This window comes from Caenorhabditis elegans, chromosome III (genome assembly GCF_000002985.6).
Source record: "Caenorhabditis elegans chromosome III".
NCBI lineage: Eukaryota > Metazoa > Nematoda > Chromadorea > Rhabditida > Rhabditidae > Caenorhabditis > Caenorhabditis elegans.
This window is the reverse complement of record NC_003281.10, coordinates 10,254,741-10,282,377: the sequence shown is the minus strand read 5'-3', so window position 1 is coordinate 10,282,377 and position 27,637 is coordinate 10,254,741. Positions and strand designations below refer to the sequence as shown.

General features: G+C 36.2%; 6 protein-coding genes across 8 annotated transcripts; 3 read left to right on the top strand and 3 right to left on the bottom strand.

Moving 5' to 3' along the window:
• Nucleotides 1-802: 802 nt before the first annotated feature.
• pad-2 (GDP-fucose protein O-fucosyltransferase 2) lies at nt 803-3,252 on the bottom strand (the record flags this gene model as incomplete). Of its 2 annotated transcripts, none has more annotated exons than NM_001268140.3 (5): nt 803-1,209; nt 1,500-1,848; nt 2,243-2,485; nt 2,542-2,686; nt 2,880-3,252. In NM_001268140.3, 5 exons carry the CDS (start codon nt 3,247-3,249, stop codon nt 1,036-1,038), a joined length of 1,281 nt encoding a protein of 426 aa, NP_001255069.1. In that variant the 3' UTR covers nt 803-1,035. The 2 variants fall into 2 exon arrangements, with proteins under 2 accessions (NP_001255069.1, NP_001255070.1); NM_001268141.4 differs by having other exon boundaries at nt 809-1,209; nt 2,542-2,680; nt 2,880-3,249.
• Nucleotides 3,253-3,797: 545 nt separating this feature from the next.
• Nucleotides 3,798-11,121, bottom strand: cnk-1 (Connector enhancer of kinase suppressor of ras). 2 transcript variants are annotated; one of them, NM_066873.8, is made up of 12 exons: nt 10,993-11,121; nt 10,521-10,637; nt 10,306-10,469; nt 9,382-9,720; nt 8,501-8,620; nt 7,679-8,070; nt 7,109-7,404; nt 6,159-6,354; nt 5,696-6,097; nt 4,934-5,002; nt 4,652-4,725; nt 3,798-4,547 (listed from the first exon to the last, which is right to left on the bottom strand). In NM_066873.8, exons 1-12 carry the CDS (start codon nt 11,072-11,074, stop codon nt 4,393-4,395), a joined length of 2,406 nt encoding a protein of 801 aa, NP_499274.3. In that variant the 5' UTR covers nt 11,075-11,121; the 3' UTR covers nt 3,798-4,392. The 2 variants fall into 2 exon arrangements, with proteins under 2 accessions (NP_499274.3, NP_001391083.1); NM_001404166.1 differs by lacking the exon at nt 10,993-11,121 and adding an exon at nt 10,851-10,945 and having other exon boundaries at nt 3,809-4,547.
• A 4,379-nt stretch (nt 11,122-15,500) lies between these two features.
• Nucleotides 15,501-20,615, top strand: inpp-4B (PH domain-containing protein). The gene is made up of 9 exons (NM_001379887.2): nt 15,501-15,622; nt 15,665-15,781; nt 15,928-16,032; nt 16,250-16,551; nt 16,770-16,905; nt 17,371-17,523; nt 17,605-17,913; nt 18,670-19,650; nt 20,019-20,615. The coding sequence occupies exons 1-9, from the start codon at nt 15,509-15,511 to the stop codon at nt 20,181-20,183; spliced, it is 2,382 nt and encodes a 793-aa protein (NP_001366686.1). The 5' UTR covers nt 15,501-15,508; the 3' UTR covers nt 20,184-20,615.
• On the top strand, nt 20,596-23,547 carry bbs-5 (BBSome complex member bbs-5). The gene is made up of 5 exons (NM_066871.2): nt 20,596-20,784; nt 20,834-20,916; nt 22,073-22,188; nt 22,300-22,884; nt 23,270-23,547. The coding sequence occupies exons 1-5, from the start codon at nt 20,720-20,722 to the stop codon at nt 23,504-23,506; spliced, it is 1,086 nt and encodes a 361-aa protein (NP_499272.1). The 5' UTR covers nt 20,596-20,719; the 3' UTR covers nt 23,507-23,547.
• An 89-nt stretch (nt 23,548-23,636) lies between these two features.
• Nucleotides 23,637-25,205, top strand: rip-1 (RFS-1 Interacting Partner). Its single transcript, NM_066870.4, has 4 exons — nt 23,637-23,784; nt 24,127-24,400; nt 24,451-24,565; nt 25,067-25,205. The coding sequence occupies exons 1-4, from the start codon at nt 23,642-23,644 to the stop codon at nt 25,162-25,164; spliced, it is 630 nt and encodes a 209-aa protein (NP_499271.1). The 5' UTR covers nt 23,637-23,641; the 3' UTR covers nt 25,165-25,205.
• Nucleotides 25,157-27,559, bottom strand: R01H10.4 (uncharacterized protein). The gene is made up of 4 exons (NM_066869.7): nt 27,301-27,559; nt 26,521-26,718; nt 26,352-26,471; nt 25,157-25,496 (listed from the first exon to the last, which is right to left on the bottom strand). Exons 1-4 carry the CDS (start codon nt 27,453-27,455, stop codon nt 25,232-25,234), a joined length of 738 nt encoding a protein of 245 aa, NP_499270.1. The 5' UTR covers nt 27,456-27,559; the 3' UTR covers nt 25,157-25,231.
• Nucleotides 27,560-27,637: the final 78 nt, after the last annotated feature.

Here is a 27,637-nt window from a genome sequence, read left to right as displayed (position 1 = left end):
AGGCAACATGGAAATCTTAAAAATTGATTTTCAGATAAATTTGGGATTTCTAATAAATAGTTTTCAAAATTTTAAAAATTTTCAACAAAATTTTGAAAAAAAAAGTCAAAATCATTTCATAAAAAAATTTCAAAAAATGTTCAAAAAATGGTTGAAAATTTTTCAGAACCCTAGAAATTGTTTTATTTTAGTTTTTCAAAAGTTCAAAAATATCAAAAATTTCGTAATATCCTTTTTGGGATGAGTTTTCAAAAAAAAAAGCATGTTTGAATAGCGTCAGATTTGATGTTTCATAAGGGACGGATGTCTTTTTAGACGAGTCTAATTTTAGACTTTTCTCATGAATTTCAGATCAAAATTGATGGGACTCGTGTTTTTTTGTCTCAATTTTTGGAGTATTATGTTCTTTGAGCTGAATAATGTTTTCAAGATTTTCTATGTAGGTTTTGTTAAAAAAATAAAGCCCGAAAATTCAAAGAAATTTTTTTGGTTAACGTCACTTGCATGCTCGTCAAAAAATGCAATTTCTCCAAGAAAAAACGTAAATTGTGGCTGGAAATGACGTTTCAGTTTTTTTTTTTTGAAAAGCAAGTTCTGTAAAAATCATTTAAAATTGAAAAATCACCTATTGCAAAAAACTATATTTTTTTCTGAATGTAACATTTTTGGAAATAAACGTCAAAAAACTAGCAACCGAAAAGACCATCGAACGGGGTGGGGAGGATCACAAAGGTCATTAATTCGGAAGCAGTGTTGCGGAAATTGGGACATTGAACACAATGAGATACATGCTATTGTTCACAGATTATTTAAATGTATTAACAAGTTTATTATGCCATAAACATATTTGTTAAATTGTTACTTTCTCGGGAAATTTGGTGCAAACACGCCCCTTTGCCAATTTATTGGGTCTCGACGCGAAACTTTACAAGAGAGCGCAATTGCATCAATTCTCAAAAATTGACAGATGAAATTAGATATTATGATTTTTAACCAATATTGAAGAGATCCGTAATATATTATACAAAAAATAATTTAATAAACTATTTTCCATTTGGCCGGCTGCTCACAGGTGGGCTCCGTATCCGGGCACAGACGGTTGAAAGTCGTCGAAATCGGGAATCCGATGATTTCTCGATCTTCTTGAATTCGGAATGTGAACGTCGACTCGTAGCTTCCGATGAAATACGCGGCGTGTGCGCAGAGGTACTGTAAGGAGTACTGTAGTAGAGGCGTTTTTTCCCAAAAAAATATTTTTGAAAGCTCCGCCTACAAAATGGTTGGGTCCCCCTTAAAAAAAGCTAGTCCCCCTTCATGTGGGTGGATCTTTTTTTTGATCTACAAAAATGGGTGGGCCCACAATATTGAAATCGCTTCTTTTTTGAAATTAATTTTTTTTGTAAATTCAGGAAATTCAAAAATGTATAATCTCAAAGCAGACTCCACTAAAGGGAAAGAGCCTATCTTACTCCGAAAACAAAGAGGACGAAAAAAAGTACCTGATCAATTATAGCAATTTGTCCATCATTAAGCTTCTGTGTGTCAGTAAATCTGTAAACTTCCAACTCTCCATTCAACAGAGCTTTGAGCTCATCGACTTCTTGATCCGGAGCATCTGTAGCTAGATAGATCTTTTGTAGATCAAGCTTCTTGCACAGATCTTGCAGAATCTTTGCGGTCCCAGGAATTGTTGGGAGCTGTGCACGCCGAGCATACAGGAAATCTCTTCGCCTCCAGTGAATTCCGAGATATGGTCCTCCGATTGCAGTTCTTCTTGGCTTTTCTTTAGTCCAGTCATCAACTAACTTGGTTTTGTCTCTTTTGTCGTCAGAGTCCAAGTACTTTTTTCTTAAATTTTTTGTTTTAATTTTAACTAATTTTTATTATGGTAGCCTAGAGCCTAGAAACCATATCGAAAGGTATTATAGAGATAAATTAATCTACTTAAAATTGGCAACAGATTGCAAAAAAAAAACAACTGTTTCTAGTTTCGTTCAGAATTAAGCTATGGCAGCCGACATTTCACGGGTTTTTTTGAGAACACGACTCGTGGTATGTCGGCTGCAATAGCTTGATGTTAAGCTAGAAAAATATGTGAAAAATGAAAACGTAGATAAACTTTAAATTTGATTGTTTTCAAGTTAACCACATTTTGACAACTTTATGTTGCTATAACTTTTTCTAAAGTACATATAAAAATTTTCTGTAGATCAATATGCCAGTTTAAAATTAAAGTTCCCACCTAAACGCGTCAGCAACATCCACAAGATCATTGGAATATCTCATACTCCTTCTCGCCTTCCAGTAATCAACTTCTCCATAATGTTCATGAAGGATTGTCTCTGCTCGATCTACCATAATCGACGTAGATTCAGAAAAATTCGAGTGCTTCAGAAGATCTTTCAGCGTTCCAGAGTCGCCTTGAATCGAAACACATTGGAAATTTCTAGAATACACGTCTTCGTAAGAGTAGAACCAGCCTTTCCTGTGAAATAAGGGACACGTTAAATTGAAGAGAAAAATTAATATAGAAAAACTAACCATTTGAACTCTTCCACCTGTTTATAATGTGATTCCGCTGGTGGAAGGCAGCTCCGTTTCTCGAATTTTCGAACATATTCAGTTCCCCAGCCCTCTGCATAATGTTGCAGGTAGATTACTTGATCGATCGGACGATTTTCTGTTTCTGAAAAAAATAATTTAAATTCTTCAATAGTCTTGGCGAGCCGTCTCTTTTTTTCCGGAGTTTAAAAAATATATGTATTGCAATTACGCTTCACGAATCCAGCCTCCGTAAATCGCCACATGGCAGAGGATTTTTAAAACTCTTCCACCTTGATAATACAAATCTTGGAAATCTAGGCCATCTCCGCACTCACCGTCAAGAAAATCCTCAAACTCAATAACCGGAATAAACCGATTCAAACTCTCCAAATCGAAAAAAAGACGCCACGAAAGCGCCACCTCCATTCGTTTCCAGTGATGAAGCCGTCCCCATGGAGGCAACACGAGAATATAATTTTCTCCAGAGTCTCGCAACGATCTTACTGTATTCGCAACCCGCATATATACATCTCTTCGTAAATTGAAACCCTCTCCGAAGTTTACATCGTAAAGTAGGAATTTCTTCTCGGCGGCAACCGAATACCGGTTCGAGTCCACCCGAGACACGGTCTGATCAGAATTTTCAGCAAATGCAATTTTTTCAGCAAAAAATAATACCAGTAATTGAATTGGAAAGAAATGCATCTGGAAAATCGAGAGATTTTGAGGAACTTAAAATTCTGAAATTTAGAATTCTTAGAGGGGCAACGTTCTGTAATGTGCTAAAAGATTACAAAATTAGCTTGAATATACGTCGATTGAATTATATATATATATGTATATGAGATTTTACTTTATAGTCAATGAATCTTTAGCGTTTCAGAATCTCCGATATCTAACATCCCTAGGAGCGAGAGGTCTCAATTTCAAAATTTTCAAAGAACAGTTAAAAAAAACAAATTTATATAAGAATTGTGGTTTTCGAGTAGAGAGTTATAGTTGAACACGAGAAAATCAAATTTCGCAGGGAATCTGGCTGTGCGATAGAGCGGAAATGCTAGGCTCGTGGCAGAACCCATCATGCGCCTTCAAACTGTTTTTCCCCAGATTTTCCAACAAAAAAAACGTTTTTTTTTCAGCAGAAAATTTACATTTGAAAGAAACGTTTGGAAAACTATTCAACAACAAAAAAATCGAGATATTTTCAGGAACTTGCCGATTCAGTGAGTATTCGGAAAAATGTGCAATTTTTGTGAGTGAGCGAGAATTTATTATATATACTTATATATATATTTTCAAGAAATAAAGTAGAAAAATCAATAAATGAGACAACGAGTATTCAAAGGGAGGATATGGGGCGATGGGCGGTGCTGAATAGATATTTCGGTTCGCGCAACGAGACTCTGATATTGATAGGTGGCCGTGGATAGAAAAAACTCGGCCACCAACTTTTTTTCCGGCCAAAAATTGTGGAATATCGGAGCATCGTTACGAAAACCGAAATTTCTGATTTTCTCGCTATAAAATGGGTTGCGGTGAAGTTTTGTGACAAGGATTTTTTTGTTTGTGTGGGACTAGAGTGTGAAACTGAAGAAATGAAAATCGAGATGTTCGGGACGAGGAGAGGATCATTTTGTGTGTGTGTGTGTGTGCGGGGTTTACAGTTTACAGGGGAAAATAGAAAATAACACGTGGCCGAGGAAAAAGCTCTTCCACCAAAAACACGTTGGTGGCCTAGGATGTGAATTTTTAGGCCACTAAAATTGAAAGTCTGAAAATTTACAGATGGGACATGAATATTCACAGGAGAAGGAGGGTGATGGAGGGAAAAATTAGAAAATTCGTAAATTATTTTTGCTTAAAACCGCCGCCGCCGAGACCTCCCGACTTTGAGGTCGTCATTCCATTTGTGGTTACACGTGGCAATGTGCTCAAGCCACTGCCCGTCTGTTGTCCGAGGAAGAAATTCTGGTCGGACAAGTCATTGTTGTAACTGGAGACCGCTGAAAATTCTGGAAGATTTGGAAGAAGTCATGCCCATATTTTGACTCTTGGTTTCAAAAACTTTTTAATCCCCCTACACATTTTTCGGTCGTGATCTACTTACACTGTGACATAATCCTTGGCTGCGTGCCAGCATTGGCAAAAATCTCTTTAGCCATCTTCATTTTTTGTGTCCAACTGAAAAATTGCATATTTTAAATCGTGACAAGACCCAAAGCTAGTGTCCCACCACGAAAGCCTACAGTAACCCTGAGGTTTTCGTGGCGAGACCCAGTCCAGTCATAATTATACTCAAATTGAAGCTCTCGGCAAGCTGAATATGAATATACTAATGAAAATGTCGAAATCTCCAAGTTTCAAATGAATTTGACGAAATAAAGCTCACTTCCTCCAGTCCAAAGCGGTGAAACATGAAAAATGATAGTCGAGCGGAGCAGCAGTGATGCGGAATATGCTGAAAATTACATTTTTAGGAAATATGTGTAGCTTTCACTAGTTTTCTATATCTGAATTAAATTATTGAGAGTTCCATGAGAGAAACTGAATTTGCGCGTCAAATATGGCGCATTGGGTCCGCGCGCCTTTTGCAATAAAAATACGGTACTCGGTCTCCCCACGCGAAATATCTCGTGGCGAAAACTACAGTAATTCTTTAAATGACTACTGTAGTTTCGATTTACGGGCTTGACTTTCGAAATGATATTTTCAAATTTCTTGCAAACTTTTAATATTTTTTCGATAAATAAATAATTTATTTTATTGAAATAAAATTAAAATTATGCAAGAAATGAGAAAATATCATTTCGAAAGTTAAGCCCGACACTACAGTAGTCTTTTAAATAATTACTGTAGTTTTCGTTACGAAATATTTTGCGCGTCAAATATGTTGCGCAATACGCAATCTCAGGATTTGTGCTATTTTAACACACGTGGTGTCAGAATGTCCCATGTCGGTTTGATCTACGTAGATCAACAAAAAAAACGGGAGTTTGAGACACCGACTTCTGAACTGATTTTGCTGACGTCACATTTTTTTGGGCGAAAAATTCCCGCATTTTTTGTAGATCAAACCGTGATTGGACAGCCTGACACCACGTATTAATAAAAATCTTAGAAAAAAACACATTTTTCGCGTTTTTTTTCGTACTTTTTCTTGGAAGTCTTCAAATCTGTCGAATCCGAAATAGTGGCCTTAATCAGATTGATAACCATTTCAGGCCGTTTCGTATTCTGATTTGTGTACAGCAAAAGATAATGTCCACGTAGACACATCCATATTTTCGGCCATTTATTCGTCAGCTCATTCGCATTCAGTTCCGCCCGTGTTTTCCGCCTCCGCACCCATCCTTCAAACAGTTTCTCCATTCCTGCGTAGGCGGCTGATATTGGTGAGCCCGGTAGATCGTCGGGGTTCGGTGACCACTCGGTTTGACTCGTCGACATTTGAAATTTCCCGAATGGCGCCGGACTGCTCACACTGTTCATTGATGACGTGGATGGGGATGGGAGTACGCCGAACGCTGATTCTTCCACTGATGACGTCATTCGGCTGGAATTTCAGGGTTTTTACTGTTTTTTGCTGTAAAAATGTAAAATTTCTTTATTTTTACCTAGAAACTGGCAATAATCTCGGCGAATCCAGACTAAATCCGGAAATATTCGAATCACCGACAGCTCGGAAACTTGGAGCCGCAAACTCTTGGTATGGAGCCTTCCAATCTTCGTCTGAAACTCGTGCTTCCGGTAAATTTAGAACTTTCAGTTCTTCTTTGTCGACTTCTTTAATTTGAGCAAACTCGTTGGGACCTGGAAATTAGAAATTTGGATATTGAGATCGTACTAATGGAAATATTCAATTTGAGTATAAACATGACTAGGTTTCACTATTTAGGGTCTCGTTCCGAATACCTTGGGGGTACTGTAGGCTAAACTAGCGAACTAAATTCAGAGCTGTCGATCTAATTTCTTTGAAATCTGAAAATAATCAAAATTTTTAAAAACGTGGTATTTCGCCACAATATACAAAAAATTCGGGGTCTCGACAAGAATTTTGAAGCGAAAAATTGTCGAGTTTCGGAAAAATCTCAAAAAAATTTTTTTTATTCATTTTAAGCTTTTCTATTTTCAGATTAGGGAAACTATTAATTTGGCCTAACTAGACTTCGAATACTGTAGGTCCCGTCACGAAAAACCTACAGTACCCCGAGATTTTCGTGGCGGGACCCAATTTTGCTTTGACTATAGTCGACTTAAGGCTTAATGATTCAAAAAATTAATTTAATTTTTTTTTTCAATTTTTTAAACGAATTTGATAGCGTTCCGTGTAAAAAACTGTTGATGATCGAAAAATTTTGTTAAATTTTGCCATTTTTCTTCTTTTTTTTTTAATTTCAAAATTTTTTAAATTCAAATTAGCAGAAAATTGTATGAATTCTTATGTATTTTTTTCTGGTCAAAACATTTTTTCATTTTTGTTTCAGATTTTGGCTGGCCATACTCAAATTGCAGTCCTTCCGTGCACAAATTTGATGCCAAAAAATGTATTTCTCTAAAAACTTACACTTGACATTAAAAGTCAACTGATCATTGACGACATCATCCTCAATATCAGTAACAAGCTTATTATCAATAAAGCTTCGAACATAACCATCCGGTTGATGACGCATTGTTCTTGTTCTTTTAGCAATTCTTGGAACTAATGCTTCTTCTTCTCCATCTACATTTCGAATAAATTCATGAACATCCCAATCATCTTCATCATCTCCGTCTAGAGCTCGTTCGTCTATATTTTTTCGTTCTTTTCTCGGACACGCAGAGGCTATGGAGGAACGGCGGATTAGGCGGCGACTTATTCGGCTGGAAATATTTTTTTTTTAATTTTTTCAGAATGAAAATATTGCTCTTCTAGAAAATTGATTTTATTTTGAAATTTCAAAAAAAAAAGAAAAAAAACATTAATTTTTTTTCAAATTTGGAGTGAAAAAAGGAAAATTCCGAAAATTCCCAATTTTAAACTTCAAAAATAAAATTTTAATTTAAAAAAAATTAGCAAATCCAATTTTTGTCTTTAAAAATTTTTTTTAATTTTTTTGTTCAAAATTTTGGAAATTTGTTGAAAAAAAATTCTCACATTTTTCTCTCATTTTCCTTAATAATTTCCGAAATCACATGACAACTTCGATGCCTTTTCAATGGTTCAGATTGTCCAAATGGATCATAATCATCTGTTGAATAGGTCTTCGCCGTCTGACTCGACGGAGCAAGAGCTCGAGCCGCCAGCTTCGATTGTTTCGGTAGTTGAGGCTCTCGGGGACGGCGTTTCACGATAAGTGAGAGCTCCAGGACATCCAGAGCTCCAACTTGTTGAACAACACTCGTCAAATCCCATCCAACAACAGTTCGTCCATTGATCATTAGAATTTCATCGCCTGCGTCGATTTTTGTACACGCGTCTGCTGGGGATCCTTCTTTGATTTCACTAATTACATGGACACCACGGTATGAGGATTGAATGTTGAGACCCTGCAAATTGAGATGGGATTGAGGACTCGATCGTTCCAGGTTTTTCCTCAAGAAAATTGAAAATACTGGAAAAAAATATTTTAACAAAATCAAAATTCTGAAAATAAAAATTAAAAAAAAAATTTAAAATTAATTCAGGTTTTCCAAGTTAAAAAATGTTTTTAATATGAAACAAATCGGAAAAATCAACTTATTTCTGCTTTCCGTGTTTGTTTTTCGAAAAAAAAATCGGAAAAATAATTATTTCGATTTATGCTCAACTTTCTGGTTTTTCCTCAAGAAAATGAGAAAATGTTGGAAAAATTCTTCGATCTCTTCGCGAGCGTGAATAAATAAATAAATTTCATTTTTGAATAATTGAAAAAATCAAAAAAAATTTTTTTTTGATGAATTCCAGGATTTTTCCATTTTTTTGTTGTAAAAAACCTACCCAATTAATATTATCAGATCTTCGGCGAAGTAGAGCAGATTCGATAAAACACGCGTACAGGATCAACGGATCATCACAGTCGACAATTTTCTGGCATTCATAGGCCAGCTCTTTTGACATCTGGAAATAAATTTTTTTGTAGTTTAATTTTATTTAAAAAATTTTTAATTCAAGAACGACTGAAAAAATTTCAATTTTTTTAAATTGTAATTCAGTTAACTATAATTTGTTAATTTTTTGCAATAATTTCTAACTTGTGATTTTCAAAAAAAAAACAGTTTTTTTCATATTTAAAGCCATCAGAATTAAAAAAATTACATTTTTTATAAAACATTTTGAGGAAAACAAAACGGATTTTTTTTTTGAGAAAAATTAAACTTTAAAAAATAATAATTCGCTTTTATTGTCTGGAAAATTGATTTTTAATTCAAAAAAAATTATATCGTATCCTGTAATTTTTTTTTCCAATAAAATAAATAATTAATTGTAGAAATTAATTTCTAATTACTTTAAAATGTTCTTAATTAGAAAATGGATGTTTTCTCAATTTTGAAAAAAAAATCCAATTTTTTTGCAGAAAAATCAATTTAAAAAATTTAAGAATCATAGATATTGTCTGAAGAATTAATTTTTTTAAATTACATTTTTCTGGCAAAAATCTGATTTTTTTTTAAATTGAAAAATTTTAAATCCGACATTTTCTGAAACTTTTGAAGCTGATTATTTTTCGATTTCAAGTTTTTTAATAAATATTTTTAATTATTTGAGAAATATTCATTGAAATCTTCAGAAACTGTCTGATTTGAAAAAAAACTTTTCAAATTTTTTTAAAATTCAAATTTTCAGTCAAAATATCCCATCGATAACCTAAAAATCCTCACCCTAACAATTTGACTTCCAGTCTCAAACAAAGCTTTCGGTTGTACATTAACATTTCTCAATAGGTTCCACATAAAAGAAGAAACACTATTTCTAACGTTAATAAATTCGGGTTCCTCGTCAAACGGAGTCCGATCAAGCCAAAAAACGAATCGTTTCGTGTGCTCGGCGAGCTGTAACACTGCATTTGACACACTATTCAGAATATTCACAATTTCCGATCGACGGATCGCTTTCTCCCGCATTCGCATCGCTGACGTCATCGTGCGTTCTACGTAGAGACACGAGGTTTTTACTTGTTGAGCCAGGCGTTGGAGATTCTCGTGTTCCGATTCGTGACACTGAAAATGAAAATAATTTTTAAAAATCAACAAAATTTCTGATAAAAAATCTTGAAAAATTAGACTTTCAGAGTTTTTTCTTGATGTTCAGGAGATTAGTACAAAGCAAGTTTTGAATTTTTCTGCGAAAAATCCAAAATTAGGCGGTAGGCAGGCAGGAATGCCTACTTTGGTTTTTTTTTCCAGAGTAGACAGAAAATCATTAAAACATCTTTGAAAAAATTGCGGAGAAGTTAGTAAAATTCAAAATCTCTTAAAAATCATTAAATTTTTAAAAAATCGACTGAAAATCCTAGAAAACTTATAATTTTTTACCATTTTTCATGATTTTTAGCAGCTTTTTCTGCACAAAATGTTTAGTTCCGATGGAAGTTTTTTCTCACTAAATAGTGGTTTTCTCCGAAAAGACACTTTTTTTCAAAAAAAAATCTTAAAAACTTCAAAAATTTGCGGAAAAGTTAGAATCTCTTCTGAACTTTGTGGAGCTTTACAGCTGATTTTTAGAATTGGTTGAAAATTCAGCAAAAACTGCTGAAAATTCTATTTCGAAAAAAATCCATTTTCCTGTTGAAAACTCCATCTTACAAAGTAGAGAAGCAACGAAACAGCCTGAAAAATCGTTTTCCTAGCTCCGAGAGCCGAAATGCCAATTTTTTTGAGCGAATCGTCGTCGAGAGCCTCCAATTGTTTTCCGCTTTTTATATTGTCACGAATCATGCCCAAATATGGATTCATTTGATCGCCAAGTCCTGGAAATTATTAATTTTTCAGTGAATATTTTTTTCCGCGGCGATAAAAACCTTCAATCCATCTTGCAATTTCTTTTCCTTTCCACTGCTCAACACATCGGGCAAACGAGAGTTGGGGCTCGTAGCTGGCGGAGAGCATCGGACTTCCCGAACGGAGACCGGATGACACTGAAATTTAAATTTAAATATTTTAATGAAGAAATCTGTTTTTTTTTCAGTTTTTGTGGATTTTTAAATCAGAAACCGTCCAATTTCGCTGGAAATAGCTTCATTTTCGTTTAAATATGTAAGGTTTTCTGGAAATATCGCCAATTTAATTGAAGAATCAATAATTTTTGTGGATTTTCCCAATTAAAAGTTTCGCAAAAATCAATTTTTTACCTGTTTCTGGTGAATTATGTTTTAAGCTAAGGTGCCGGGTTAGTGAGGACATTAAAGTCCTTGAAAAACAATTTTTCGAACAAATTAGTTTCTTCCCCGGCTACAGTATCCACGGTTACTGTAGCCGAGAAACTGTGCCCACCTGAACTAATCCCAGAGGAGATTCCCAACGCCTGTTTGGCTTCAAGTGGTGTCGACGGAAATCCCATTGTGGTTGAGAACATATTCAAAAATTCGGAACAATCACAACATTATGCTAGTTTGGCTGCAGCTGTAAGAATCCAGAATTTCCCAAATTAATTGTAAAAATTGAGGAAAAAGTGCAGAAGGTTGCATAAAATCAACAATTTCTTTTTTTAACTGAAAACAAACACTAAAATTGATTGATTTTTCGCGAAAAAGTTATGAAAATAAATGAAAAATCAAGTACAGTACTAATTAAAAACAAAAATTCCAAGAAAAAAGGAGCATTGCTCAATTTATCGAGCGGGTCCTATGGAGAACTCGGCGTACTCCTCTCGGAGGAGACGTGGCCTAGAATTCTCCTCGTCCCTGTCGATTTACGATGTGACACGGCCTCCACCACGAGAAATGCGCAGAGAGAGCGCAGAGAAAAAGGCGGTCTCTGCGTCTCTCACCTCCACAACATGGCGAGAGTGCGCGCTCAACCACCTCACTTAGAACGAGTCGGGAAGAAAGGAAATTGCATATTTCTGAAAAGAAACAATTGGAACGGATAAAGAGTACTGTCCTCTACAGTCTGGCATAAATTTCACAGAATAGTTTTGTCATTGAAATAAGTGAAGAGAGTGAACATAATATTACACATTCCCCTCTAAAACGAGCAAGTTTAAGATTTTTTCCCAAATTTTTTTTGTAAAATGTATTCAATATATTCCCAATTAATGAGTTAATACAAAAAAACCCCAATAAATAAGTTATGAGAGAAACTTTTTTTGACATCAAACATTTACAGCTCAAAATTTCAGCACTTTCCGGAAGATAGTGACCGTAAAATGAAAGATTTCAAAAATCGGAAACAATACGATTGTTCTAATTTTTAATACGCACATTTTAACATATCACACATAAAAATCCGTCAATGTTGAAAGATGTTATTTGATCTAGAAGGTTGACTACAGTACTAAAATGACCAAATTTTCAGGAAATAGTTGGCTTGGACTCAAAAATCGGAAACAATACGATTGTTCTAATTTTTAATACGCACATTTTGACATATCACACATAAAAATCCGTCAATGTTGAAAGATGTTATTTGATGTAGAAGGTTGGGTGCTTTGATACAGTAGTACCCACTCTACTGCGCCCTCACACTTTGGATGCTCCTATCTCCGCTCCTATGAAAGTTACAAAAAAGTTGTCAACTAACAAAATGTTCAGTGTGACATTGTGAACATTTTTTCTGTTGACAATATTTTTCTAACTAGTAAGACAAATTTTTTACAGGCCCCGAAAGCCGTATTTATGAGAAAATCAGAGATCAGTTCATAACTCAAAAAATAAAGACATTAGAAGAAAGTAGTCAACTACAAATTTGTTAGATATCTTATATAGAGTATGTTTCCGATAAAAAACTCAATTTTAATGTTCAGGATTTTTTGACATGGCCAGTTTAAGATGATCAATTTTCAAAAGTCAAAATCTATTATTTTTGTAGATAGAAATGTAGTTTTTGCTGGTAAATGTTGTTTTTTATCTGCTTAACATTTTCTCAGTTGAACATATTTTTGTATCTTCAGCGAGAACAGAGATTTGATGGTTTTAAGAGAGGGTACTGTAACTGGGACTTCATTCATCAAATCATAGCTATATCTTTTTAGTGGAACGAGATATCAAAAAATTGTCAACTAAAGAAATGTTCACCTATTTGTGATGTTCATTTTGTCAGTTCACCGCTAGTTTCTATCTCCAACGCGAAAAAAGTTGTAGTTCAAAGTCCATAAAGTACATACACTTCACCACGAGAAGAGCGAGAATCAGCCCGAAGCCACAGTCGTACATATTTTCTTTATTTAAGCCGTTCAAATACACTCATCGTACCATATTTAATAATTTTCAATCTAAAAAAGTGCTCTTCTGTCCAGAATTTTTCTAATTCCATCTAATTCTTGCTAAAAACCACTGAAAAACAGCTCGTATTAACTATTTTTGTAATTTCCGATTTTCCACGTTATTAATTTTCACTATTTCTGTGAAAAAAAATCTGCCTTCCCTTCTACATTAAATCCCAATGTTGCAAGGTTGTCCATTTTTGTCGAAAAAATAAAAGTAGGGCAACTTTTCGACACATGATGTCCAAAAAACATGTAATGGTACTTTGAGAGTTTATAGCTCAGCGGGGAGTGGCCCGAAAATTTTGATTTTTGTTTCTCCCCCTTTCAAAAATCTGTCCCAGTATGGTCATCAAAACGGGGTTGCACAATTTTGCTCCGGGAGCCCACGGGAGTCGGAAAACTGAAGCTACTTCATTTTGGTGGATGTGTTAGTACTGGCAAAAAACCACTTTTAATTGATGCAAAATTCGAGTTTTTCTTGGATCTTTTCAAAACTTGACACATAGTTAGGCCTGACGGAGCCCGATTTTTTGAGCCATAATTCAAAATATTTGACCTACTTTCGAAAATGTAGGCCATCATTAAAGTTTTCGAAAAACTAAAAAGATGAACATTTATTTAATCGACGTGAAAAACTGCCTTGCCTCTCTCTCTCTCTCTTGGTTCGCTCATTGATGTGAGTTGGATTATTTTCATTTCTTAAACATTTTTATTTAATTTTTTTATACAAAAAATTTTTTTTTCCAAAATTACCCATGTTTTCCAAATCAGGCCACATCTTGCGCTCTTTGAGCTGCCTCAAGCTGTTTATAATTAGAAGTTGTTGACTTTTTTCACAAATTTTCCAGTTTCAGATCATGCATATCGGCTTGAGGGCCGCAGGGGAAAACACATAGAAAAGACTCAGAAATTATATTATCTTCAAATGATCGTAACTCAGTCAATTTTAGTCCAAAATGTTCCAAATTTTTCCCAGTTTACCAACTTAACCTACTGCGAAGCCTAGCGCACTGCGTGCGCTAGTCTGCCTCTTCCTATATTAAATCCGGAAATTGCATTCTTGACAGAAATAAAAAAATAAGGGCAACTTTTCGACACGTGAGTGTCCGACAAAAATGTACAAACTTTGAGCTTTAATAACTTGGCTCATAGCTGGCGCTTTTGCATTCACTAAGTGCGAATGACTCAAGAATAGTTGCCCCACCATGGTCATTATTGAGGGGATTGGTTTTGGGAAGGGTAGAACACTGATTTGCGCGGGTTTCTGGAGACCGCGAAATTTGAATATTTTCTTTGTACTGAAGAGCTTTATGTTTTTCAGTCCCAAACGTGCAGTTTTTGTGTCAGTTGATTCCAATTTGTGCGCAAGAGAGAACTTTGTATTACCAATTTTTGAAACTATTTTAAAAAAAAATTGGTCCATTTTCCAAAATGTAGGCCATCATTCAAATTTAGCAAAATTAAAAAGATGGATTAAACGTGAAAAACTTTTCTATCACTCTCTCTCTCTCTCTATTTTTGTGGATGAATTCGATAATTTTCATTTCTTATTTTTATAACGTGAGGAGAATTTAATTTTAAAGATTTTTTGAGATTTTTACTTTTTCTCTAATCCTATGGAGGACCGCACTTCTCGGACATTTTGGTCACTTTAAACCTCACTTCCAGCAGGGCAGGCTGGAGGGCTGCAATGCTATTGTTTTTCACTCAAACCCAAAAAATCCTTCTTACTCTTAGAAATTTTAGACCTTTTCTATCCCTACTCCCAGCAGAGCAGGCTGGAGGCCTTCTATGAGACGTATGTTTCCATAACTACGTCTGTTTTTGGAAAGGTCAGGTAATCCGGATTGAGGGCCGCAGGCCCGAATACACAAAAGTATTGGACAGCCATCAAGCCTATTCTGAGCCCAATAAACCCGAGTTGAGGGCCGCATGCCCGAATACACGAAGAAGTGTTGGAGATCCGTCAAGCCTATTTTTAGCTAAATAATTCAGGTTCAAGGCCACAGGCCCGAATACACATAGAAGCGTTGGACAACTGTTAAGCCTATTTTGGGCCCAATAATTCACAATGCGGGCCGCAGGCCCGAATACATGTAGAAACAGTGGGGAACCGTTAAGTGCGATTTGAAAAGTGAAGATTTTTATTTATAAAATTATTATTAAACTAAATTTGGCCGGTCTTGACAAACTTCTGCACATTTACTTGACATTTACTCAACACTTGGCTAAATATTAATAAAGCGAATTTTTCTTGAGTTACTCTACGCCGAACCAAACTGCGAAGCCTAGCAAATCTCCGATTTGCTAGTCGAAATTTCGTTCAAAAATAGCGATTCTGGCTCAATTTCATGAATATCTGCTGAAAGCGGCGGCGAGGCAAGGTGGCCGTCCGCAAACGCGCAAACAAAAAGCGAGAGAGTGTGCGCATTTCTCGTGGTGGAGGCCGTGATTTGTATTTCGTGATTTTTCGTGATTTTTTCTGATTTTTCTAATTTTTCTGCTTCAAAGTTGCTGAATTTTTAAATTTTTCATTCAAAATTAATTTTTTCTTTCAAAATTATCGATTTTTCAGGGCAAAAAATGGACGAAGACAACGCAAACGAGATATTCAAAGCGTTCAACAAACAAAATATCGAGTACGATCTATCGGGTACCGCCACCGTTTGTTATAAATCAAAAACCTATTCAGCGAAGGTAAATGTCAATTCTCATAAATCAACGTCGCTTTTTTCTCAGATCCTTCTCCATGGCAACGTGTTGTGCGTCGAAGAGTCCGGTGGAGCTGTCACTTCTGCCTGTGTTCCACTTATATTCCTGCTAGAGCGAGTTGTTTTGAAGAAACTCGAGGAGAATGTACGATTTGTTTGTTGGGTGGCAGAGGAGACTTTTTATCAGAAAATTTCTTGAATTTTCCTGTTTTTCTTTTAAAAAAAACTATTTTTAACGACTTTTGGAGCAAATTCTCTGCAATTCCTCAATTTAAATCACAATTTTTGCAGTCAGATACCGCAAAATTCACATTTCTTCTCACATTCACGGATCCGGCAGAGAATTTGGAAATATCTGTGGAAAGTGAAGAATTACGAGAGCAGTGGATGATAAAGGTAGGCTTAGGCTTAAGCTTAGGCTTTAAAAAAATGTTGTTTGAAATTTGAAAAAAAGCCAGAAAGCTATGTATTTTCTTACCATTTTTTCTAGATTTTTCTGAAAAAAAATCGAAAATTCTGCGATGACGTCTCGAATTGCAGTTTTTCATTTAAAAAAATCTGAATTCTCGAATTTTCAATTAAAAAAATTTCCAAAAAATCATAAAACTTCCAGCTCGCCACGTGCTCACACCAAATGGCCCGCGCCGAGCTCGACGAGCTTGCCTACAAATTCTACACAATGTCACCGTCGGCAAGCAGTGGCGGCGATTCGGACGGAGTAATCGACCCGAAAACCTCTGCTTTTCAGAATTTCTACCTCTCGGCGCCACTCAGAATTGCTCATAATTTTGCAATCTCCCAACAGAATAACTTACCTGCACGGCGGGTTATTGTAGAGGAATGCATGTGGGAAACCAAGTTATCAATCATTTTACCCAAGGAAATTATCAAATTGAATAGGAAAAAGATTTCAGAGTATGTGAAATTGTAGATTTTGGTATTAAAATGGGAATTTCAACTGAAAAATTAACTTTTCTACACAGAAAATCTACCAAAATATGCAAAAAAAAACAATTTTCAAAATTTTAAGACATTTTTCTACTGTTTTTATTTCTTTCAAATTAAATAAAATCACAGAAATTAAAAATTTAATTATTGGTATCAAAAAACGAAAAATAAACTTTTTTTTTCAGATTTTCCGGATTATTGGAAAGTCGGCTGAAAACGTGGCCTCAATCTTCGATACCAGGACTACATGAAGTAATACGACAGCTACGTGGAATGTCAGAGACCTATGAGCAATGTTTTGAATTTGTTGACGCGTATTCTGTAAGGATCCACGCAACAAAAATGCCAAAAAAAATATTAGAAAAAATCCAGAAAAATCTTTAAAAAAAAGGAATTTTTTACAATAAAAAACATCAAAAAAGTTGAATTTTACGATTTTTGGTAAGAAAAAAAAACGAAAAACTAACATTTTAGACTTATTTGTAATTTTTTCAATTTTTTTTACAGTTTTCAGTTCTTTTTTTTTAAGCTGAAAAAATGTTTTTAAACTGGTTCTCAGTTTTTTACAAAAAAAATTTTTTAATGATTTTTTTTCCAATTTTTTGATTCTATTTCAGAAGAATAGTCGGGAGACCTAGATTTTTGACTAATTTCTAATTTGTTTTCCAATATCAAAAAATTTAGAAAAATACTAAAATCCAAAATAAAACGCTTTTAAAAAATTTGGTGTTTTTTTTTCAAAAAATTAAATCGCAATTAAAACAAATTATTTGCCAATAATTTCAGGGTCCAAATTTCCGGAAATCAGTAGAAAAGACGCGGGTAGCGTTTGGTCTCGTGCCCACCAATCTACATATTCATTCCTACGAGATTAATTCCAGTGATAAACGGGATTTTATCACTGCTGGCTCAGCTTCTGCAATTCCTTATCGTTATCATGTGAGTTTTTTTTAACGGTAAAAATTATGCAATATTTTATTAAAATAAAAAAAAAATTTATTAGAATAAACCCATTTTCAGAACGGCGGAATTCTGAAACTCTATTCGCAACTCGACGTTCCATCCTACAATTTTGACTATACATTCTGGAAGAAACGACAAGCACTGCTTGATCTCAAAAAAACGATAGGAGAACTAAGTCATAAAATTGAAAAAGAGTGGAAAATCGCGAAATTCGGAAGTCCCGACAAGATATGTCTACAGGTTCACGCAGGAATTAAGCAAGTGTACGAAGGCCTGAAAGATGTGCTCATAAGTCTTCCAGACGTTGAACGGTGCTCTGAGCTTCTGCTGGAAGAGGAGAAGCGGAGGGAAGAGTCTGGAGCCAAGGTAGATAAGATTTTTAAGAATTTTGGAGTTTTTTTCGGAAATTTCTCAAAGAAAAACTTTGAAATTCAGATAAAAATTTAAAAAAAAAACGGTTTCTGTTTTAAAATTAAAATTGGAATAAAAATTCAGAAATGCACAAATTTTTGTTGAAACAAACATGACGCATCGATATAAACTATACCCTTTTTTAGTATTTCGAAGAAAAAAAAATCAAAAAACTAAGCTTTTATACTGAAAACTTCAAATAAACACAAGTCTATAGGAAAAAGAAACATGGTGCATCGATATAAACAATTTTTTCAGTGAAAATTATTATTAAAAAAATCGAAAAACTGGATTTTTGAAAGAAGAAATCGCATAAAATATAGAGTGAATTAAAGAAATTCCCAAAAATTGTGCAAAGTTGTGCAAAAAATTTCGAAAAAGCACAATTTTAGTTGACAAAAAAAACATGATATCGATATAAACAATTTCCTATTTATTGAAGTTTTTCAATGAGAAAAATTTAAATTTGAAAAAAAAACCAAAAATCACAGATAAACTTAGTACCATACTCAAAAAGCTAGAATAAAATTTTTAAAATTGAGAATTCGCTGCAAGACTCAAAAACAAATTATATTTTTTTTTTGAAATTTAAATTTTTCTCATAAAGGAATTAATTTTAAAAATCAGCAAAACTTTCCTAAAAACTTTAGAACAACACATTTTTGTTCGAAAAAAACATGATGCATCGATCGAAACACACCTAAATTCCAGATGCCCGAGACACGAGTCTACGACAACATTCAAAATCAAATCGACCGTCTTGACGCGATGAGCGTGAGCCTCAACACAAAGATCGCCGTAATCGACACGTTAAACGAGGCTCCACACGAACGAGAAGCCTGTGAGAAGAACACGCGGCAGGCCATATCCACGTGTCTTGATATTCTCCTGGCTCTGGCGGATACTATACTGGAATCTCAACTCTTCTCACTAGTGAAATCTCTTCAAAAACCCGCCACCGCCCACGCCTACTTCCACATTCTGATTCGAACGGATTTTGTGTTATCTCAGGCGATTACCATTGCAACGACAGCGATCTTAAATCGAATTCAGAAGCGCGAGAAGCCATTTACTCAGGATTTCCTTCTTGTAGTTTTCTCCTTCCTCTCAGCCTATGGAGATGAGCGGGGAATGATCGAGGACGCGGTGGAAGCCTGGAAAAGCCTAGAGCAACGGGTACGATTCCGTCTTGTCCGGGCTCCATCTGCAGTTTGTCGGACGTGCATTCCAATGATTCAAGGGACACGAAGCAGTTTGAAAGTCGCGATTCCATTGCCTCATGACTATTTCGATGAGCTTCCAGATCATATCAAATGGACATCTGAATTCACAGTCACTACGTCGTACTTCAATTTGGGAGTCAATCACGAGGCGACATTCGGTCAATCGTTTGGTGGAGTGTCGTTTGAGAGTATAGTCAACCAAGATGCAGCGGACAAGCTCAACGTATTCGCCAATCGCAACGAAGCGAGCCCCCGAGCACGTGAAGCTGTGATGGAGGTGGTGAATGAAGTGTCGAGTGAGCCGTCTCGGAAGAATCTCACCATGTTCGATTGGGCTATGACGGCGTGTGAGCAACTTGGCGGCGAGGCGGTGATCTCTTGCAAGAGCGGGAAGGATCGGACAGGAATGGCGTCGACATTGGAGCAAGGGCGGGTGCTGAGAGAGACTTGTGGATTCAATACGGCTCAGGTGAGATTTTGTGCCGAATTTTACGCGGAAATTCAAAAATGCTCTTAATTTTTTTTTTAATTTCCAAAAGCCTGAAAGTTCTAAAATTATATTTTTTCGAAATGTTCAAAAACTAAATAATTTCAAAACAAATTTTAAAATTTTTTGTTCAAAAATTTCAAAAATAAATTCCAAAAACTTTTCTATTTTACTGAAAATTTAAACAAAAAATTTCTGAAAGTGGCAACAAATTTAAATGCCGAAAAATAAATGTTTATTTTTTATTTTCAAAATGAAAAAAAAAATTCAAAAAGAACGTTAACATTTTTTCAAAATTTCGAAACGTATTTACTGTTTTTTTTTTTTTTTCAAATTTCTCATTTTTCTAGGTGTCCGAAGTGGTTTCATCATTGCGAAAAGAAGGTGTTCGACGTGAGAATTGTCGGAAAAACGTCGGAAAACCTGTCTACTCGTTCAGTCCGTTCCAAATGCATTTCCTGCCGAAAGCCCTGCGCCCACCGTCTGGAACCTACTCGCAGGGTGTCGCCAGTTAATTAATCAGCCCGCATAATTTCATATTTTATTCAATTATATCGAAATTTCGTGCCAAAAATTTGGGAAAAATCGGTCAGAAACCTGGAAAAAAACGTCGAAAAAAAAAAGTTTTTATCGGTTTTTTCTATTTTTTTGTTGAAAATTCCTGTACATAGAAGTCATTCTGAGCGTCTTTTTGCCAGTTTTCTCCCGAATTTTCCCAAATTTTTCTGGCTAATTTATCATGTTTTCCGCTTTCATTTCAACATTTTTAGATGACCAAACATTATTCATTCCTACGATATCTTTCCCGTGTATAAAAGAAAGTGGTCCCCCCATTCCCCCCGATGTGATGATTTCCGTTTTTTTTCATGTTGAATTATAATTTATTTTTATTATATCACTATTAGCAAACATAATATACTACTATTTAGTATTATAAAAATCGAAACTTCTATCTCGTTTTCTCTTTCTCTCTTCGTTTACCACCGGTCTCCATGGCAACTCTGCTCACTCGGGCGGCGACTCATTGAGCTTAGAGAGCCCATTTCTTCCAATGGAGCGAGTCAATGGAGAGGATATCTGGCAAGACCGGGAGATTCGGTTCGATGTAGATCATAAGTGGGTTTTAAATATTTTTATTCAATGAAAAAATTGATAAAAATTCAAGACTTCTCCGCCTAATCAATGGGGAAATCCAGGTAGCGAAGATTGAGCACGTGGAGGACACCAAAGGAAACAATGGAGACAGAGGTATGGCTTATTACGGGAACACGAAATTCTGAGAATGCGTATTGCGCAACATATTTGACGCGCAAGATATCTCGTAGAGAAAACTACAGTAATTCTTTAAATGACTACTGTAGCGGTGTCAATACGATATTGAAAGAAAATACGAAAAAACAAAAGAAAATTGAATATCGCTGTCACAATTAGAACGGAAATTCGTCCCTCAAGTCCGGCAATTTGCCGGTTTGCCGCACGGCCCCGCAAGTGGTACATTCATGCAAATGCGCTCTACTGATAATTTGAGTGTAGACCAGGTTTGGGCGCGTGATAACGAAAAAAGCTTTGGTCCAAAAAATTTAGAATTTAATTTCGGACATTTTTTATATGCATCACAAAAAAACTGGACCAACCGTTTTTGAGATACACGCGCCCAAACGTCCAGGTGTACGGTAGACAAATTGCGTACAGGTACCACTTCTCGGGCCGTGTGCCGATCTGGCGGAAATTTTTATTTTTGGCGAATTGCCGATTTGCCGGAAATTTTTGGCGAATTGCCGATTTGCCGGAAATTTTCGGCAATTGCCGTTTTTCCGGTAAATTCGGCAATTTGTGAGTTGGCCGATTTACCGGAAATTTCAATTCCGGCAATTTGCCGATTTGCCGGAAATTTCAATTTTTGGCGGATTGCCGATTTGTCGTTTGCCGGAAATTTTTGGCACTTGCCTTTTTTCGGCAAATCCGGCAATTTGTCAGTTGGCTGATTTACCGTCTCGAAAGAATCTCACAATGTTCGATTGGGCGATGACGGCATGCGAGCAACTTGGCGGCGAAGCGGTGATCTCTTGCAAGAGCGGGAAGGATCTACGCAAAACGAAAACTACAGTAATTCTTTAAATGACTACTGTAGCGGTGTCGATTTACCGAAGTCATTGATCAATCGATACGATATTAAAAGAAAATACAAAAAATAACAAAACAATAGAAAAAACGAAATAAAATTGAATATCGCTGTCACAATTAGAACGGAAATTCGTCCCTCAATTCCGGCAATTTTTCGGCAATTGCCGATTTGCAGATTTGCATCGTTTCTTTTTAGGGTCGCCCATACTTTACAAACTCTAGACTAGAGAAAAATTGAAAGAAGCGCGATTTTTTTTTTGAAAAATTGACACACTTTCAGGAACGATGCGAGTCACCAACTTACGCCTAATCTGGCATGCCGCCTCAATGCCTCGGATCAATATCACGATTGGGTGGAATGCGATCACCGGAGTACAGAGCAAACAGACTACTTCGGTGGGTTCTACTGTCGAATTCGCAACGAAAAATCGATGGCCTAGTTTTACTTTTCGCGGCCACCTATCAAAACTCATAATCTTTTTTTAACTTCCAAGAAAAAAGTTTCAGCTAGTCACAAGAAACCGTGGTATATCCAATGAAGCAATCTACGTACTTGCCAAAGTCTCGGCGACCACTACAAAATTTGAGTTCATCTTCACCACCACAAATCCTGCATCTCATTCGAAACTTTTCAATACGATCTCATCAATCAGCAGAGCCTACGAGACCACCAAAATGTACAGAGAGCTCAAAATGCGCGGGGTGTTTATTCGTGAGGACGGAACTCTGAAGATCCTTCCACAAGAGACGATCATCGAGAAGGTGAACGGTGTCTGGAATCTGTCGACGGAGACTGGAAGTCTCGGAGTCTTTGTGATCACGAATATTCGTGTCGTTTGGTACGCAGAGATGAACATCGGATACAATGTTTCGGTCCCCTACATTACTCTATATTCAGTCAGAGTTAGAGAGTCCAAGTTTGGAATGGCGCTGGTTCTTGAGACAACTACCAGCAGCGGAGAGTACGTGTTGGGATTCAGAGTTGATCCTGCTGAACGTCTACAAAATCTTCTGAAAACTGTACAATCACTTCATAAGGCGCATTTGTTGAAGCCAATCTTTGGAGTTTCGTATGTCAAGGAGATTGCCGAGGTATTTTTAAAATGAAAAACGTCACCGACTTTCCTAGCATTATGTTGTTTTAGTGCACCTTACTACATGATTCAATGAAGAATCATCTTCAGATTTTTCAAATAAAGGCTTTTTGGAACTCGTCCTATAGGCTATATAATTTATAGTTTCTACAATACGTAGGATCCTACCCTAAACTACAGTACCCTACTTACTTGAACTGCCGTGAGCGGAACTTTCCCTGAACTTTGGATGTTGCCTCAAAAACCACAATGCTCAATTTTTTCGACCCTTTTCAAAATTTCGCTCCCACACCTTATAAAAGTGATCACTCAGCAAAAGTTGACCTATGATTCAGCAAAATTAGAAAATTTTGCAACGTTCAAATAAAACCAAACATTTACAGAAAGTAGAGCCCCGCAAGGACGACGATGAAATCGACATCATAGACAACAACGAAGATGACGTAGAAATCGACGATAAAATCCGTCCCGACGCGTTTGCTTCATACTTTGACGGGGAGCACACCGCGACTGACGAGAAGCAGCTACCGGTGCTCAACCCCGAGTTGGGATTGGCGATTGAACCGATTCGTAACGGATTCACTCTTCATGATCTTTGGAATATTCATGTTGATGTATAACGTTTTTTTTTTTCTGAAGATGAATATATTTATTTGGAGAACTAACATTTTGTTATATCAAATTCAGTTGCCGTAATTTTTACGTGTACATATTTGTGAAATTCTAGGCCACACTCAGAGTAGATCAATTCCAGAATGTCAGAATCGTGCAATTCCCTAACGGTAGTTTTTACTGATTCCCCGAAAATCGATGATCACCTATTTGCCAAGGCAATCCGCTGGGCGGACCAGAATCCGGATGATACGATTTTCTGGGCGAGACGGAAAGCGTTGGAGAGGTTTGTCACGTGGTGTCAGGATGTCCCATGTAGGTTTGATCTACGAGAATCGCGGGAGCTTAGACGCAGACTTCTCAACTGAATTCGCATGGTTAAGAGTGTGATGACGTCACATTTTTAGGAAAAAATCCCGCATTTTTTGTAGATCAATCCGTAATGGGACAGCCTAATACCACGTGGTTCGTAACATATATGATAATATGTGGTCGCGAAATGGGGAAAAACTCGGCCACTTGATTTTTTAAATTATACAGAATTGATCTCCATAGCGGGTAGTGACTCAAAACTTGACTGAAACAATTCGTTTTTCGGTGATAGGGAAACTTCAAATTTCATTTTCAGAATCCCTGAAATCGACGTGGAGTTCTCGATGAAAGCTGGCGCTCTGCGAAGAATTCGCTTTGGTTACAGTTCCAAGAAGCTTCTGCAAGGATGTATCGACATAGCGCTCAAAGCAAGCATCGGCTCTGAAGTCGCAGCGATTTTCTGCTCAATGAGCATCCCGCAGGACTGCCCGGAACTCGGTTGCCTTCTCGCCGCACTCGCCAATTTTTGTAATGTAGATGACGGCCGCGCGGTCGTCGTGATTGATTTGAGAGATGATAATGATGATGAGGTAATGATTGTAGACTACAAACTATAAACTATAACTGATAATGGTTTTAGAAGCAGGAAGGAGTTGAGGAATCTGATCCATTTGAGAATGCGAATTTTCTGGAGGAAGAAATCGTGGAAAATCCAAAGGAATTGAGTAATGAGCCTCGCGAAACTCAAACTCAAGGTAAACAAAAAGTGGCCGGCCGAAATAAAAATTTTCAATCAAATTGAAACTATGTAAACCATGGCCTAACATTTTCGAATAGTGTGTTTAGTGTTTTTCCAATCGTAAATAAACTTCAATAAGTTTTATTCGATGTGTTTTGAATAAAACTTATTGAAAACTTACTGAAAATGCTAGGCCACCTCGCGTACTACCGTGGCCTAGGGTTTTTGACTCACTCCAGGAATCTGCTGTAATTTTTTTTATTCCCAGGAAAATACGTAATTTTGCAAATTTCCTGAAAACACTTGTGACACTGAACAACGCCGAGGTCTAAGAAATTACCAAATTCTTAGATCTGAAAAATTCTAGGCCACCACTCGTTCTATGGTGGCCTAGGATTCTCAGATTCAGCCTTGACCCATTTAAAATTACCAGATTCTTTTAAAGTGAGTTTTCTATATTTTCCAAATTCAGAAAATATATTCTGGAAAGTACCTTAAAACTTTAAAAAATTTTCAGAAGAATTCCTGGAAAAGCTCAAGCGAGTCGCATCAATCTACACAAAGAATGTGCTATTGTTTGATGGAAACGAAGAAAAATTTTCAAATTGTTTTTAGACTTTTATTAAGGTTTTTATTAAATGAATTTTCAAAATTTATTATTGATTTTTTCATTTAAATTAAATCACTCTTCCTCTTCCTCACGTCGCTCCTCTTGTTTCTGAAGCCATTTTCGCCTCAAAATCTTGACTTGAGTCTTTGAAAATGTTTGCCGCCGGGAACATGGATGAAGTGTGCATTGAGCATCACATGGATTTGGAGTATACGGAGCACAGCAACAATAACATTTTCCGCTTATACTGATGCAGCTTAGCGGTTTTAAGGACCATACTTGATCTCGAATTGTTGGTGGGACAATTGCACCAAGGAAATCCACGGCTGTAGTATGTCTGGAATTTAAAAAAAATTAATTTTAGGGGTTCAGTTTTTTCTCGTCCACCATTATAAAAATTGTCTTGACACACTTTTTTGGTATTTTTTTAATTGAACAATAGCGAAGTTTTTTACTTTAAAAAGAATACAACAATTTCAGCTAAATTCTCGACTATTAAAAAATCCATTTCAACCTAGGTATCTATATTTTCGAAATTTTAATTAGAAAGAAAGGAAAATTTAAAGATTTAAAGATCAAAAAAATTTCCAATGGCTTTTTTAAGATCTAAAAAGGCTAAATACGATAGTAAACAATTTTGGAAATATTTTTAACGCAGTCAAAAAATGGCAATTTGGCAATTTTGGAACTCGATCAAAAAATGGTATTTTTTCTACAACTCTCTAGTTTTAAAATTGTTTAAAAAATTTGTAAATAAACATTGTAGGGGTTCAAATCTGCGTGACTGGTCGAACGTTCTCAAAAAGTCAAATTTTTTGAAATTTTGGCACTTTACCTACTTTGCCAACTTTGCCCTTTTGTATGACTAAAATTTTTCGGAGTGTTTTATTAAGATAAACTCGAAAAAAGTTATAAATTTTATATAATTTTTTGAAAATTGTGAAACACCTCAGTTTTTGCCACTTTTTTGGAAGTCTTCGATAAAAAAGTGTTCCTTCGATTATATGGTTCACTTATACTCCAAATATTAATTTTCTCAAAAAGTGGAAAAAACTTAGTAGATGTCACTTTTTGACTGTCAATAAAAGTTATTCAAAAAACTTTGAAGTTTTTGCGATTTTTATATTTTCCCCCACTGGCCTGGCTACTCCACATTCAAAAAACCAAAAAACCAAAAAAATGAAAAGTTCACCTCGGTGGCCATACTCTACAAAGTCCAGTGTCCTCGTCAAATGCCTGTGGAGTCATTGCGCACGCCTGTTTCTCGGTTGGAAGATCACAAATCCGGTCGACAACACCGATTGAATTGCCTCTAAATATGAATTGTTTATTGTTGTGCGTGTTGCAATTGTCACCCTTACCCAGCTACATAATCACATCTGGGTGAACACGCGACTTGAACATTGCACATTCCGCATGCCGTCGCCGATTTGTTGAAGAGCTCCGCGTAGTCCATCACTTTCTGAACGATTGGGTTACCGATTCCTGTGATGAGGGACATGTAACGGTTTTGGTAGCATTGCTGGGGAAGCGTACGCCAGAATGATCGGTCTGCAGTGCTGAAAATGGAAGAGCAGTGGAAAACTAGGCCATTAAAATGTGTTGACATTGTGGGTGTTGATTTATGTACGAGGGAAGATTTTTAAATGAAAAAAAAACAATTTCCAACATCTTGGTTTCATTGATTATTTTTTACATGGACGGTTTAATTGCTATGATTTTCAAATTTCTTGAGCTTGACCGAGTTTTCTCTGCCCGCGACCCCGTGGTAAGCGTCGACCTATGTTAAAGATTCAGGTGATATTTTAATGATAAGGTCAAATGATAAGAAAAACGTGATATCAATATCTTTAAAGAAGAAAAGTTTTCAAAAATTGATTTTGGAAATTGAAAAAAAAATTTTGTAGCAATTTTGAAAAATAGGAATTTACAAACAAAACGGGACCGTCATAGAGAAAATTCGGCCACCGATTTTTCAGCTGTTACGTCATGATTGCCGCCTTATGTAATAGATTTTGTTGATAGTTTAGAGTTTCTTAAATATACGGGAAAAAAAGCTTTGGACAAGCGAATTTTTTAAAACTGCATGGGAGCCCACGACCCTCCCCACCAAAAATGTTGGTTTTTCTCCTAAAAATCACCTGAAACAAGGTCCATATTCACTCCAATCATGACAATTTGCTGTTTTTCCCGCCTGAGATACCGACGAGAACGCCGAAGCCAAGAAAGCGTCAGCAGTCGGTGGTCCAGTTGCAAGTGAAGCCAAAACTGAGAATACTAGAAAACGAGGGACCATATTTTTGGAAAGTTTATAAGGATTATATCAGACTGAGATGATTGTGGATTTGTGTAGTTGATAAGCGAGAAGAAAAGATAAGGGAAATTCGCGCCTGAATCGGGTGTCGGAATCGAAAGTGTGGAGGCGGCGTAGCCTCCTCGGGACACTGTGGGGAGGGGGAGAAACCGGAATCCCGGGAA

Coding starts and splice junctions, on each gene's coding strand:
- inpp-4B (NM_001379887.2), top strand. CDS start 15,509: ATGGACGAAGACAACGCAAACGAGATATTCAAAGCGTTCAACAAACAA. Junction 16,033..16,249: donor GAGAGCAGTGGATGATAAAG/GTAGGCTTAGGC, acceptor TAAAACTTCCAG/CTCGCCACGTGCTCACACCA. Junction 19,651..20,018: donor GTGGATTCAATACGGCTCAG/GTGAGATTTTGT, acceptor TCATTTTTCTAG/GTGTCCGAAGTGGTTTCATC.
- rip-1 (NM_066870.4), top strand. CDS start 23,642: ATGTCAGAATCGTGCAATTCCCTAACGGTAGTTTTTACTGATTCCCCG. Junction 23,785..24,126: donor AGACGGAAAGCGTTGGAGAG/GTTTGTCACGTG, acceptor TTTCATTTTCAG/AATCCCTGAAATCGACGTGG. Junction 24,401..24,450: donor GAGATGATAATGATGATGAG/GTAATGATTGTA, acceptor TAATGGTTTTAG/AAGCAGGAAGGAGTTGAGGA.
- bbs-5 (NM_066871.2), top strand. CDS start 20,720: ATGGAGCGAGTCAATGGAGAGGATATCTGGCAAGACCGGGAGATTCGG. Junction 20,785..20,833: donor CGGTTCGATGTAGATCATAA/GTGGGTTTTAAA, acceptor TAAAAATTCAAG/ACTTCTCCGCCTAATCAATG. Junction 22,885..23,269: donor ATGTCAAGGAGATTGCCGAG/GTATTTTTAAAA, acceptor AAACATTTACAG/AAAGTAGAGCCCCGCAAGGA.
- R01H10.4 (NM_066869.7), bottom strand. CDS start 27,455: ATGGTCCCTCGTTTTCTAGTATTCTCAGTTTTGGCTTCACTTGCAACT. Junction 26,719..27,300: donor GAATATGGACCTTGTTTCAG/GTGATTTTTAGG, acceptor TTCCATTTTCAG/CACTGCAGACCGATCATTCT. Junction 25,497..26,351: donor TGTAGAGTATGGCCACCGAG/GTGAACTTTTCA, acceptor TTTAAATTCCAG/ACATACTACAGCCGTGGATT.
- cnk-1 (NM_066873.8), bottom strand. CDS start 11,074: ATGTTCTCAACCACAATGGGATTTCCGTCGACACCACTTGAAGCCAAA. Junction 6,355..7,108: donor GTTGACTTTTAATGTCAAGT/GTAAGTTTTTAG, acceptor TCTAATTTCCAG/GTCCCAACGAGTTTGCTCAA. Junction 6,098..6,158: donor AGATTATTGCCAGTTTCTAG/GTAAAAATAAAG, acceptor CTGAAATTCCAG/CCGAATGACGTCATCAGTGG.